Source organism: Prionailurus viverrinus, chromosome B3, assembly GCF_022837055.1.
Source record: "Prionailurus viverrinus isolate Anna chromosome B3, UM_Priviv_1.0, whole genome shotgun sequence".
NCBI classification, from domain to species: Eukaryota; Metazoa; Chordata; class Mammalia; order Carnivora; family Felidae; genus Prionailurus; species Prionailurus viverrinus.
In genome coordinates this window covers 109,841,465-109,854,095 of record NC_062566.1, presented here as the reverse complement: position 1 = coordinate 109,854,095, position 12,631 = coordinate 109,841,465, and the positions used below count along the sequence as shown (strand labels likewise).

General features: G+C 42.5%; 1 protein-coding gene across 5 annotated transcripts in view; it reads right to left on the bottom strand.

Annotated features, from left to right (window-relative positions):
• The window catches only part of RAD51B (RAD51 paralog B), a 617,832-nt gene that overhangs the window by 190,067 nt on the left and 415,134 nt on the right, over nt 1-12,631 (bottom strand). For all 5 annotated transcript variants that reach the window (XM_047862724.1, XM_047862723.1, XM_047862725.1 and 2 more), the window contains one exon: nt 8,257-8,353. In XM_047862724.1, the coding sequence (XP_047718680.1) occupies nt 8,257-8,353 (97 nt within the window). The remainder of the gene's footprint in view (nt 1-8,256; nt 8,354-12,631) is intronic.

Sequence of the window (12,631 nt, the reverse complement as noted above, 5' to 3'; positions counted from 1 at the left end):
TCCTTTCTATCCCTCAAGTGCTATCTCCTATATTTTCCTCCCTGGACCCTTCAGATTCCCCTCTGCTGAAAGAGATGTGTTCTTCTTCCTAAATCCTGGAAGCTTTGGTGCACACCATCTTGTCTGAAAGCACCACACACATTCTACCTAATAATGTTCTCCTTTAGAACTATTCTCAAACTACACTGTAAATATCTTGTGGGCAAGGACTATATCTTGCTCATTTCTGAATTTCCTATAACATTAACATAGTGCATATAGCAGGGGCTCTACAACTCACAAAATCATCAGGTTGGAAGGCACTTGAAAGTCTCTTCATTGAGCCAAAAAAGTTGTTTCTGGAGGGGCCATAGCTCTAAAACTATGCTAATATATGCAGGAATTCAGCTATTGCATAGGAAATGTCAGTATGACCAAATGAAATGCAGCTTAATCCAACCAGTATTTATTGAGTGGCTTATCTGAAAAATGGAGAAAAGCAAAGCCCTCAGAGAGAACTGAACCTAGGTCAGAGATCAGCTGGACCATCCTTGGGCTAGACCACCATGCCAGACCCTGTTATAATCCTCCCCACATCCTAGCAAAGATCACAAATGCATTCTGGGTTTTTCATGCCACATTACGATGCAAACTAAGTTATCCTCTGGGCACCACTCCTAGAAACCAGCCATTCTTCCCTTCTTTATGATCTCTGACCTAGAGGTTTCTCATATTTGGTATAGAATTCTCTTTGATGATGGTAAACACAAATCTGACCTCAGAAAATCCTTCCAATTTGAACCCCTCTGGGATCACACCCCCCCAACTCCCCAGCATCTCATTCTTGGGCTTTTGGCCCCATCATCTCTGTAGTTGAAGCAATTGACAAGACTGGCTTTGGTGTTCTTGTCCCTTCTGCCTTCATGACACTGAGATGGTAACAGGAACATGTGCAGATCTGGGAAATTAGTCAGTAAATCCTAAGTAGTGAAGAAGTCTGTGGATAAGAGTAAAATATTTTCAAAATATCTAGCCCAGCCTTCCCATGAACCACCTCAAAGACCATCCCCCAAGAAAGCTCTCTGACGTTCATCTAATTTGATCGTAACGTACCTCATGCTTCCAATGTGTCTCTCTTTGGCAAACTATTGCTAGAAAAACAGAGCTCCTGACCAAGAAGCACTTCCTGGTGACTCACTTCAGTGTTCCCTTCCTCCTATTGATCCCTCTTCCTTGGTTCTGTCACTCCCTGGTCTCCCTGCTGCACATCTTTAACAAGCTCCTGTCCCTTTTGAGACTTACAGCTTGTCAGACCTTTGCATGCCATGTCCATCCTCTCTCAACTCTAGCTGCCCCTACCTCACATAATAATAAGTAGGCTTTCTTTAGCTAAACACCACAGAGTTTTAGTGCTTTTAATCTTTTTCTATAAATTAGGCCTTTCGTGGCATCTGAACAGCTGTTGGAAGTAATATACATTCAGCTAAGTGCCATGGATACCAGGGAGGATGGGACATGGGTAGGTGTGGTGTGTCCCTTGTGAATGGAAGCATGTGAGGTTGTGTGTGTTGATATATGTCCTGTGGCTTGGGGATAAAAGGTCAAAAGGTCACTAGGACCCTTAACCATTTTTATCCAAAACCCACTCCTAAGAGGCAACAGTATCCAAATCCAGGCTTTCATGGGAGGGGCTCTAACTTCTGTTCCTGGCACCAGCACCACCACCACTTGCTTATTGTGTGGCCTTTGAGTAATTCCCTTTTCTCCTTCATGCTTCAGTTGCTTGAGGTGGTTTAAGTGATTCATCATTTTAGGACATTTTAAAATGCTATATAGATATGTTAATGTTAACAATGCTGATCACAGTTGTTAATGTTAACCTCATAGGCACACGGTGACACTTTATGTTTTCAAAGCAATAATTACAGCCAACCTGCACCATACCCCTGAGAAGTGGATTTTTAAGGCTGCTCCACTCAGACTCATTTGTACATGGTCCTACCCCAACCAGTGCACATTCTTAGTCTGGGATTGGGCTGTGGAGGGCCTTGGAGCTAAAGTATGGAGAGAGTTCTGTTAACTTGACCAACCAACCCCAAAGTCTGTGGTTAATGGATTACAAATTTGGGTAATGCTGGACAATAAATTACAACTATAATAATAAAGCTGAAAGTACACACAATTTAAGCAGAAACACCAGTGTTTTTTATCGGAAATGAAAGAAACCATTGATCATAGCAACTGTCTGAGATTAGCAGGGAGCCACATTTTCAAACATCCTGCAGTAAATCCAGAGCAGATCCAGCTGGAAAGCAAGAGTGGAAATAAAACTTGAAAATTCATACCATGCTTTGAAGTTTGCTTCTTTCACAACCATAAGTCCCTGATTCGCCCCAACCATTCTGAGCTGCTCTTGCTTGTTGAATTTATTTTAAAAGAGACACAAGCCATGCACTTGCATATAATCTTTCAAAGGAACTCCAGCTTTTTGCAGGGATGGTTGCTTGAGGAGTATGAATCCCAAAATACTTTCTCTTGCACATGAAATCAGCCATCAATTCAACTGCAATAGAAAGGCTTCCAATACTAAAACTAGAAACCACTCTTGGTTCTAGTAAGTACCACTTTTTCTCTTAAGTTCTTTCCTGTATTACCCATCCATGCACTTTTAATTTTTAGTTTTCGAGTGCTATTATCTGTCAAAAACTATTAATGCTGATAAGAGGATACTAACATGCCAGACGCTAGAAATGCCAGGATGGCAGCCTAATCATGTCTTCCTGTCCATGAAGCTGTCTGGGACTCCTGAAATGGGCTATGTCACCACACTGAAGTTACTGCTATCCCATTAAGTCCTCAGAGGAGAGAAAGCCAATGGTGCAGGTTGAGCAGAGCTTCAATCTTGCACAGGAGCCACTGTCACCATACGTCAACCTCACCTACCAACTGTGCTTGTGTGGACAGGAGCCCAGTCCTTCTGCCCAAATCCCAGATGACTTTAGAATAGCGCATGGAGCCTTGGGCCAGCTGGACGGTTAGATCCTTTCTCTGCTGATCAGTATGGGGAAAAGGAATATTCCCTATGACTGAGATCCAGTCACTCTTAGTATTTTCGATGACCACCAGGAAGAATTGGCAAGGGCATCTAAGAAACATGTCCTTGGCCACAGAACAGTCACAATAACCTAGTCAATAACCAGTCACTCGACTTCGTAATAATCTAGTTGCCTGAGTTTCTGTCAACAAAACAAAAAACTAAAATGGAAAATACTTTGACTCACAGAGCCTGGTTGAGAACAATGTAGATTATAAAACCAGAAATCTGGATTTCCACCCTTAGGTTCATAGGGCAGTGATTTTTGGTCAATTTGCATAAGTCTTGAAGGTTCCATTCTCCCCACAGAATGAAATAATGCTTGTGAAAGGCAGGCTGAAAATTGACAAGCACACTGTACCTATGAGAAGTTATTCTAAAAAAATAGGGAAAATTCAATTTGTCCTCTCTTTCCTTCTCCAGGCACAATGCTATGGGGCAGGAGCAATGCAGAGAAAGTCCTTGACCTCTGGGGTCCGCTTCTCTCTTCTTGGGCTCTCCCACCTGGGAACTGGATAATTCAAGAGTGGAAGAAACCCCAATGAAGGGAATCATACCATGGACCCAAGCAGTGAACATGGTTCCATCAACATGATCCAAGCAACAAGCCAGCCACAAACTTAGTAAGGGGGGGGGGGGGGGGGGGGGACTAGCAACACAAAAACAAAGAACTCTCAACTTTACAAACACTGGGAGGGCAACAGCTGGTCAGCTGAGATTAAAGGAGCGTGAGAGAGCACCTCCCCATCTCCTGACTTCTCCTCCCCCATAGAGGTCCTTGCAGCCAGTCAGGGCTTGCTTTTACAGCTCTGTGAAGATGACCTTGTTCCAGCTAAGATAGGGGCTCTTTTGATCTCAGCAGGGGGATGCTCTGGGCCTGCAGCTGGCAGATATTAATAGTACAGAATCCGCTGGGGTGGAAGAGATCTCTCAGTTGGGCCAGGTCACTTATATTCATTCCCTGCTCTGCATCAGAGCAGAAGGGACTTCATTTCCCTGAATTGGCCCCTGCTGGGTATTTCCCTTAGGTCAACTCAGATCATTTTATCGCTGGCTGCTCTTGGCTGCTTGTTCTCACCCTACAACCGTTTTCAAGGGAGCACTGTTTAAGCCGTGCCCTCTGCTCTGCAGCTGAAATCTATTACAGGGCAGGGTAGACCCTGAGCTCACCCCATCGGTGTGTTTCTCGCTCTCACAAGTTTGCACACACATCTTCTTGTGTATAGGTCTGTGTGGGGGAGAGGCAGAGAGGGCAAGAGACAGACAAGACAGGAATTGTTTAGAGTCAGGAGAGAGCAATGTGGGGAGAGGAGGCTCTTACAAGTATGCCAAAGTATCAATGCTAAGATTCCTGAAGATCCTTTCTATTATGCTTAATCTAGGAAAATACAAGGCCATTCTTCCCACACCATAAATCAGAATTTTAAAACCCCACCAACAAGTGAATACTCCTGATCTTCAGACCCACATCATGATCTCACAACGGTAGAGCTAGAAAAGACTTCAGCAATGTTGTATTTATCCAGCCTGTCCTTTAATAGAAAAAAACCCAAGTTATCAAAAGACCTGCCCAAGATCACAGAGCTAATAACACAATGTCAAAGCTGATACACGGGATGCTGGAGACAACAAAATAATTTATACCTATTAGTCATAGTGGCATTAACAACCATTGCAATGTATTTGAATAGGTAGGTATAAATGTTCTAGGAAAATGTTCTAGGAAAATTGTCCATTTTAGTTTACTGGTAAGGAACTTCATTATAGACTTCAGGAAAAAATATTTCTATAGCCTCTTTACCTGCTCAGCTATACAAAGGAAAGCTCTAGAAAAATCAATTATTTCCATTGCCCCTAGGATTTCATAATTTTAAAAAGTTGTCAAAGGATGAGCGGGTAAGTCTCCCCTTGCCCTGAACACACCTTTACCATTTTCTGGAAGCAGTTACACCGGAGCCCCAAAACAATTTCCTTTGTATCTGTTTTGTTCCTCTTCTTTGCTTAAGATAAGAAAGCCAAGACAAAGCAAAGTACTATTACTTATTGTTTTTTTTTTTTAAGTTTATTTCTTTTGAGAGAGAGAAAGAGAGAGAGAATCCCAAGCCTACTCTGCACCATCAGTATGGAGCCTGAAATGGGGCTCAAACTCATGAACTGTGAGATCACAACCTGAACCAAAATCAAGAGTCCAACACTTAACTGACAGAGCCACCTAGCCCCCCCCCCCTCCACTGCTGGTTTTTAAATAAGGAAACAAAAATTTTTTTTCTCCTCAAGGCTGACTAAATGAGTGTGTGTGTGTGTGTGTGTGTGTGTGTGTGTGTGTGTGTGAAATAAATCACAATTTTTAATCAGGTGCTTTGTGTGAGTCTCATGGTTACTGTTTACAAAGTATTTACTTTGGTATCCATTCAGCATTTATTTACTGCCTACTATAAGCCTAGAACTTTTCTAGTCACTTAGGCACAACCATAGATGCAAAAAGAATACAAGATAGCCGGTGCCCTTAAAAAAATCTTCCGGGGCGCCTGGGTGGCACAGTTGGTTAAGCGTCCAACTTCAGCCAGGCCACGATCTCGCGGTCCGTGAGTTCGAGCCCCGCGTCGGGCTCTGGGCTGATGGCTCAGAGCCTGGAGCCTGTTTCCGATTCTGTGTCTCCCTCTCTCTCTGCCCCTCCCCTGTTCATGCTCTGTCTCTCTCTGTCCCAAAAATAAATAAACGTTGAGAAAAAAAAATTAAAAAAAAAAAATCTTCCAATCTACGGGCACCTGGGTTGTTCAATCAGTTGAGCATCAGACTTCAGCTCAGGTCATGAGATCACAGTTAGTGGGTTTGAGCCCCGTGTCGGGCTCTGTGCTGACAGCTCGGAGCCTGGAACCTGCTTCGGATTCTCTATCTCCTTCTCTCTCTGCCCCTCCCCTGCTCTGTGCTGGGTGTCTCTCTCTCTCTCTCTCTCTCTCTCTCAAAACTAAACATTAAAAAAAAGTCTTTTTTTTTAAATCTTCCAATCTAGTCAGGAAAACATGAAAAGTTAAATTAGTTTTCCTAGACCTTTTCTTTAGAAAGCAGAACAGGTAGAAGGGTCACAGAGGAGGAAGAAGGAGTGAGACCAGTGCAGACTGGAACAAACAAGGGGATTTTGTGAAAGTGGTGGCCTTTAAATAAATCTTGAAGGGGTCAGGGAATTTGGGAAGAAAGGAAGCAGTAGAAGTGAAAAAGGGAAATGCTATTCTAGATGGAACATGCTGTCTCTGCAGTGGAATGGAGACAGGAGTGGGGAGTGGTGGGCAGAAAGTCAACATGGTTGGCATAGGAGTTCACCCAGGACACTGGCAAGAACCAAGGGGAACAGGAAGAAAAGGGCAGACTGTGAGGGGTAAGGAAGCATTAACTGTCTCTAGTGGTATTTTGGAAACTGATCCACACAAAAGAGAAGAAAAGGAAACAAATCCTGACTTTTAGCATGTGCTGATTCCCATGGTGTAAATCCTTCCACCCTGGCTGATTTCAAGCTAACAAACCACAAATTCCTGAATATTTTAAAAGTGACTTCTTGATTTAAGCCCATTCTCAGGAAATGAGCTAAAACAACTCCAAGATTTCTGAGTAGGAAAGTGACACAGTAAAAGGAAGCCAGATTTGGAGAGTTTAATTTGGTGGTGGCAGAATGGAAATGGCAGCGAGGCTAGAGTTGGGAGGCCGTTTTGGGATCTATAAAAATAATCTAACTGTGAGTTTAATAAGTCAGCTGATCACAATACAAATTACAAAGAAGAGGTGCCTGGCTGGCTCAGTCAGTAGAGCATGCAACTCTTGATCTCAGGGTCATGAGTTCAAGCCCCACACTGGGCATGGAGCCTACTTAAAAAAAATTGTATACTATCCATAAACATTTTTTTAAAAATTTACAAAGAACAGGGGACAGAGGAAAAAATATTATCTGGAAAGAAGAGCCAAGAAGACTGGATGACAGGAGTGCAGGGAGGGAAGAAGAGTAAACGATTCAGGTTTTCAGTCCAGGTGATGGGGAAGAGATGAAACATCACTGAATGTGGAAATAGGGGATGCAGGCATTTTACAACTTTAAAAAATAAGTAATTAGGGTTTTTTTAAATGTTTATTTATTTATTTTGAGAGAGAGTGTGTGTGAGTGGAGGGAGGGAGAGAGAGAGAGAGTAAGACAGAGAATCCCAAGCAGGCTCCTCACAGACGAGCCCCACTCGGAGCTTGATCTCATGAACCATGATATCATGACCTGAGCCGAGATCAAGAGTCAGACGCTTAACTGACTGAGCCACCCAGCTGCCCCCAAGTAATTAGTTTTCACTCTGAAAAACACCGAGAAGCAAGGGCTGTGGTCCTTCCAATTCTCGAGATGGTAAACTGCGGCCAATCCATGCAAGACCACCTGGCAGTCAGGAGCCTCACCAGGCCTCCAAGTCCCATCTGCTCCCTCATGAAGACTTCGCAGAAAATGGAAGCACAGAGGGATCTGTCACAGCTAATGCACATTTATCCAGCCCACAACCAGCAGAGCCCCGAAATGTCACATAAGAACTTTCAATAAAACTAGAAACCACCCACTGGCTCAGTGGTGTAATTCCCCTTGCTACGTAAACCATAGCCAGCCTGACCTTTGCTAGCATGGGAGGGTGGAGAAAAGTTTGCAGATTTACCGACGTGGAGAGTTTTTCTTCATCTTTCTGTAAAGCTGGTTGGGAATGCCCCATCTCCAGCACATGATGCCGGTATACACTTTCAGCCAGTCCCAAAGCACCCAGCACCAGCAAAAGGCTACATTGCCATGGGACCACCAGGAAAGCCAACCTGTGAGCATCAATCTCAAAAACCAAGCCACTCAGCAGTTTGCCAGCCCTCGTACTAAGGACCCAAAGCAACCTACGGAGCTGTGACAAGGCTCAAGGTAGAGGTGATGGATATCTATGAGGGTGCTTCACTCAGATGAAAAGGGGAGCTCGCCTCTGGAGACAGGGCAAGAGACTCTCCAAATAGAAGGGATTGGATGCCAGGAAAGTTAGCTAAGCTAAACCTCCAGGCTCTGGCTGGGTTCACTGGTCAGGGCCTGTTAGCCCAATCTCCCCGCGCAACATGGGGCAGAGAGGAGAGGCCGTGGGACTGTACGTCAGTGTCAGATTTCAGCCCCTCTAGGACAGATCCCTTACCTTCAGACAGGGACAAATCATCAGCTGGAGACACCAGGTCTGCCTGGGAAGCTAGGGCTCCACTTAGATGCGTTGTAATTTGATTCGTCAAGATAACCTGTGAACAGACAGGGAGAAGGTGGGGGAAGAGAGAAGAAAGAGAGCAAATTAATTATTAGAGCTCTCAAAAGACAGACTGTGGTTCAGGGAAGGACTGATAAGCACACAGGTAGGAAAACCCCAGCTCCGACTTTCATCAGTTTTATCTTTAGTCCAGAATATCTAGCAAAACCTATAGGTCACTGAAAACACAGAAAACGGGAAACACGCTTCTTTTAGAGCTTAAACCACCAATCAATTCTTTCTCAATGCTGAGTAAATTGGGACTGAGAGGTGCTGTCATATTAGCTAAGTAACAGAAGTCTACCCAGAGAGAATTAAGATACATTGGAACACATTTTGTCAAACTTCAATTTGTAGGATTATATCCACAACCCAAGACATTGCTAGTGCTAAATAAAAGCGGTAATTTAAAATTTGAATGCCTACAGCGTCTTCCTTATTAACTCAAGGTCAGAGTTTTAGTTCCAAATTTGTGAAACTGTAATAAGATTCATCTGTAAAGGAACAACACTGTTCTTTTAAATTCATTGAACGCCAACAAAAAACTTCCAATCTCGCTATGTATTTAAAACACAAATTAATATAATCCTACCTATGCAAAATAAGGCTCATGACATTTCAAATCCATATGATCCACTGCCACACAGTGGCACTTGATTCAGCCAAGAAACCATTCTTTTCCTGAAAAATCTTCACTTAGAAAGTTTACTATATTGTTTAGAACCCTGAAGGAAGAATACACTACAGATTCTCTCCTGGAACATTACAACATGACTCACGCCACAATCATTTCTCAAGATTTTGTTCCCATGATGCGTAAACACTGTGAGCATCTTGGTCACTCAGAGGAAACCTCCCTTCTGCAAAGGGTACTAGGCATTTAGTATCTGGAATAAGCATCTCGTTGGACTGTCTTGGTCTGTCCCGAGGGTCAGCTATGATTTTGCTGCCACCCTAATTTGAACAGAAATGGAAACTGTCTCTATTCTTTATTGTCCAGCTTCTCAGCCACACCTCTGTCACTGTCTCTTGAACGAACCAGGGCCACGTTATAAATCCTATACCAATGGCAGTTTAATTGAGGGCTGAGAGGTGGAGCATGATGGCAAGGTCAGGCAAAGAAACGAAGTACTCTATTAGCAAAGACGACCTTTCCAAGGTCTTTGTTGTGCCAGCTAGGCTTGTGGGTCTCTAGCTATGCTGTAGCGATGATCAGACAGTGCAGCCTTCTGCTGAGTATTTGCTAACCTTGCCTTCATATTCTTCTGTATTGCCTCTTTTCATCTGGACTGGTGAGAATCACATACTATATGCCTTCAATTACAATGGCTTTATACAGTCAAATCACAGCCTGCTCTTTCAAGAACAAATGTTCATTTTTAGGAGTATGAATAAAAATGAAGTCCATTTCTCTCTTTATAATATAAGGCATATGCTCTGGAGTTTAATAAAACTGGGTTCAAATTCTGACTCTGACACTGTGCACCTTGGGAAAGTTACTTAAACTTTTGAGCTTCACTTATTCATAGGTAAAAATCACACCTATCTTATAGAATTTTTACCAGAATTCAGTGAGATAATCAATGTGAGGTACCTAACATAATGTCTGGCACATAGTAAATATTCAATAAATGGAAGCCATGTACTGTTACCATATATAGGTTAATAAGTTAGTAAATGCCACGTGCTTCAGACGACTGGATCTAATGTGAGAACACTGAATTACAATTTTCTACATTAGGATATACTTCAGTACTTGATCATTTCTACCAATCCTTAGTCCTTCTTAAGTTTTATTCAACTGCTAAGAATTTATGTTAAAATACCAGTAAGAAAAATAACAGTTATTTAAAGGCAGGTCAATAAGATACTGAAAATACCATGTGTTTTATTTACCAATAAGCAAAACACTGTTATCTGTCTGCCCTAGTTTTTTAAAATGTGAAGCTTCTGAGAGATCAAAATAGGTAAGCTCTACTTTTTTAGAGGATTCTTCTATAAGATGGCTTGGTGAAAATGAAATAACTCTAATGATATGGCAATAGTAATATGAAAAAATATATATATTGAATACTTACCTTCCAAGGCAGGTTACCATATACACAGGAGAAAATAAAGAGGTAAAGGCACCATATGTCTTCTCTAGAAACTTGTAAGTTAAAAGACAAGCCATTTACCAAAATATTCAGTTCATTTTTCCCCTCAATTTCATTACCATTCCACTATAATGGAAACTTGTCCTGAGATGATGGTTTTGTTATACCCAACTATTAAGTTCTATTCTGCGGAACCAAAAACCAAACTGCAGACGTCCCTCAGAAGGCACTCACTCCAATTTACACTCCCAATGGAAGACTAGATGGAAGAGAAAACGTTTCACTCTCCAATGGCAAGAGAATCAGCTCCTAGGGGGTTTTGCTAATAATCCTCTTTTTTTTTTTTTTAATTGTGCATCAGAAAGCAAAATCACTGAAAGGATACATAGCAACCAAGCTCAGGGGTTTGCTAATCACACCATCTTACTAAATTGTTGTGGTTTTCTAAACCCGTGTTCAGTAAAATGATAGAATGGAAACATTTTCAAATAGCATCAATTACAAATAATCACGACTTGGGCAGAAGCCTATAGACATGTTGTCCTCTGAGGCAATCTGGAGACTTGAAAACTACACTCTTAAAATAACTTATAAAATACTACTACAGTTTATAAACAGAGTCTTAACACTATCTGGTTTCTGAAAATTTGTTCTGACACTTCAGAAGGGCTTTCCTGCTGCTTTGCTCCATTGGAAAGCTTGGGGCTTCTGATGCTTGGTACTATATTTGTGTGGCTGCAGTTTGCACAGTAGTAGGGTTTGCACTTGAGAGTCAGACTGGAGTTCAGACCCTGGGTTCTACCACTTACTCCATTTCTCTCTTTCATAAGTATGACATTGGACAAGTCTCATAACCTCTCTGGTATGATAATTCTGAACTCACAGGGTTTCATTACACTGGATAATGCATATAAGGTCCCCAGCATTAGTGCCTGACCAAAGGTAAATGGTTAAATGTTAGTCCTCATGATTGTCTTTAGTTATCTTTTAATAACTGGTACCTTCCTTTTTATTTATATTTTTAATGTTTTATTTCATCCTTACACCCTCCTCACACCCCCTGCTCCTGGTCCAGAATACATTCTACCTTAGGGGCCACTGTGTGTCTAGTCTGATCCACCTGACAGTGAACTATTAGAAGTATTTCTGCTGGGGACTCCAGGAGTAGCCATTTAGTATATTCTAGCCCATGGTGAGTACTGGAAAATGGGGGACAGAAGAGAAAATAAGACAGCCCTGGAAAAATCAGGGTGAAGAACTGTCAGATCCAAAGGCCAAAAGAAGCTCCTTTTATTTGACTCTTGGAAGGTGACGAAAAATGGATTTATGGTCAGTTGGGGATAGAATAGCAGAAGAAAGGCTCATTTTCAACAAAACAATAACTCAGTATTTACAAGTCAGATTTTTTTAAAGAGCTAAGTATATGGCACATGCCCTCATTCAACTTTCTGTGGGGGCAGGTGAGAGGCAAAATTTGTAATCCCCACTTTCTACAAGGTGAACTAGAGTCACCTGCCTGAGATCAATAGCATAGATAAGAGGGGTGTGCAGGCCTCCTGCCACTCTCCCTCCTAAGGCAGCAGCGCAGAGGAGAGGAGAGAGAACGCTCAGCTCAGACCCGAGGACAGGTGACTTCTCCAGACCTTAGGTTCCTTTGTTCATTATTTTTAGTGTCCAGAAATTACAAGATTATCAGTCTTACACTGTAACAAGCCCAATCTTGTGACAAGAGTCCTTTTGGATTCGAATGCTATGAAATAACCCTAAGTGAAGTAGGTAAATAACTTCAGCTTCTACCAAAGTGTCAAGCATTTGAGGTGATCTGAGCGGAATTCTGCCTCTCTTCTTCATGATTTTCAGTGGCCCCAGATGCATGTGGCTGTCATTTCCGAGGCCCACAGAAGGCCTGGAATCTAAAGCTCTTCATGAAACCCAGGTCTGTGTGCAGGAGTTTAAGGGGGAGGCTGGTCTGGAGGAATCACGAGGCACCTCTGGGGCATTTCTATGCCCATAAAAACACCCACTTCTTCCTCCCACCCACTCTCTGGCAGAAACCTGCTACAATCTAACACAGAGATTCAGACAAGTTTCAAAATCACTTTAATTGGGCCTGTGGGGCTAGGTGCAGTGATTGTCCTGATATTCCTGTTTGTCTAGGCAAATAGGCAGTGCACCAG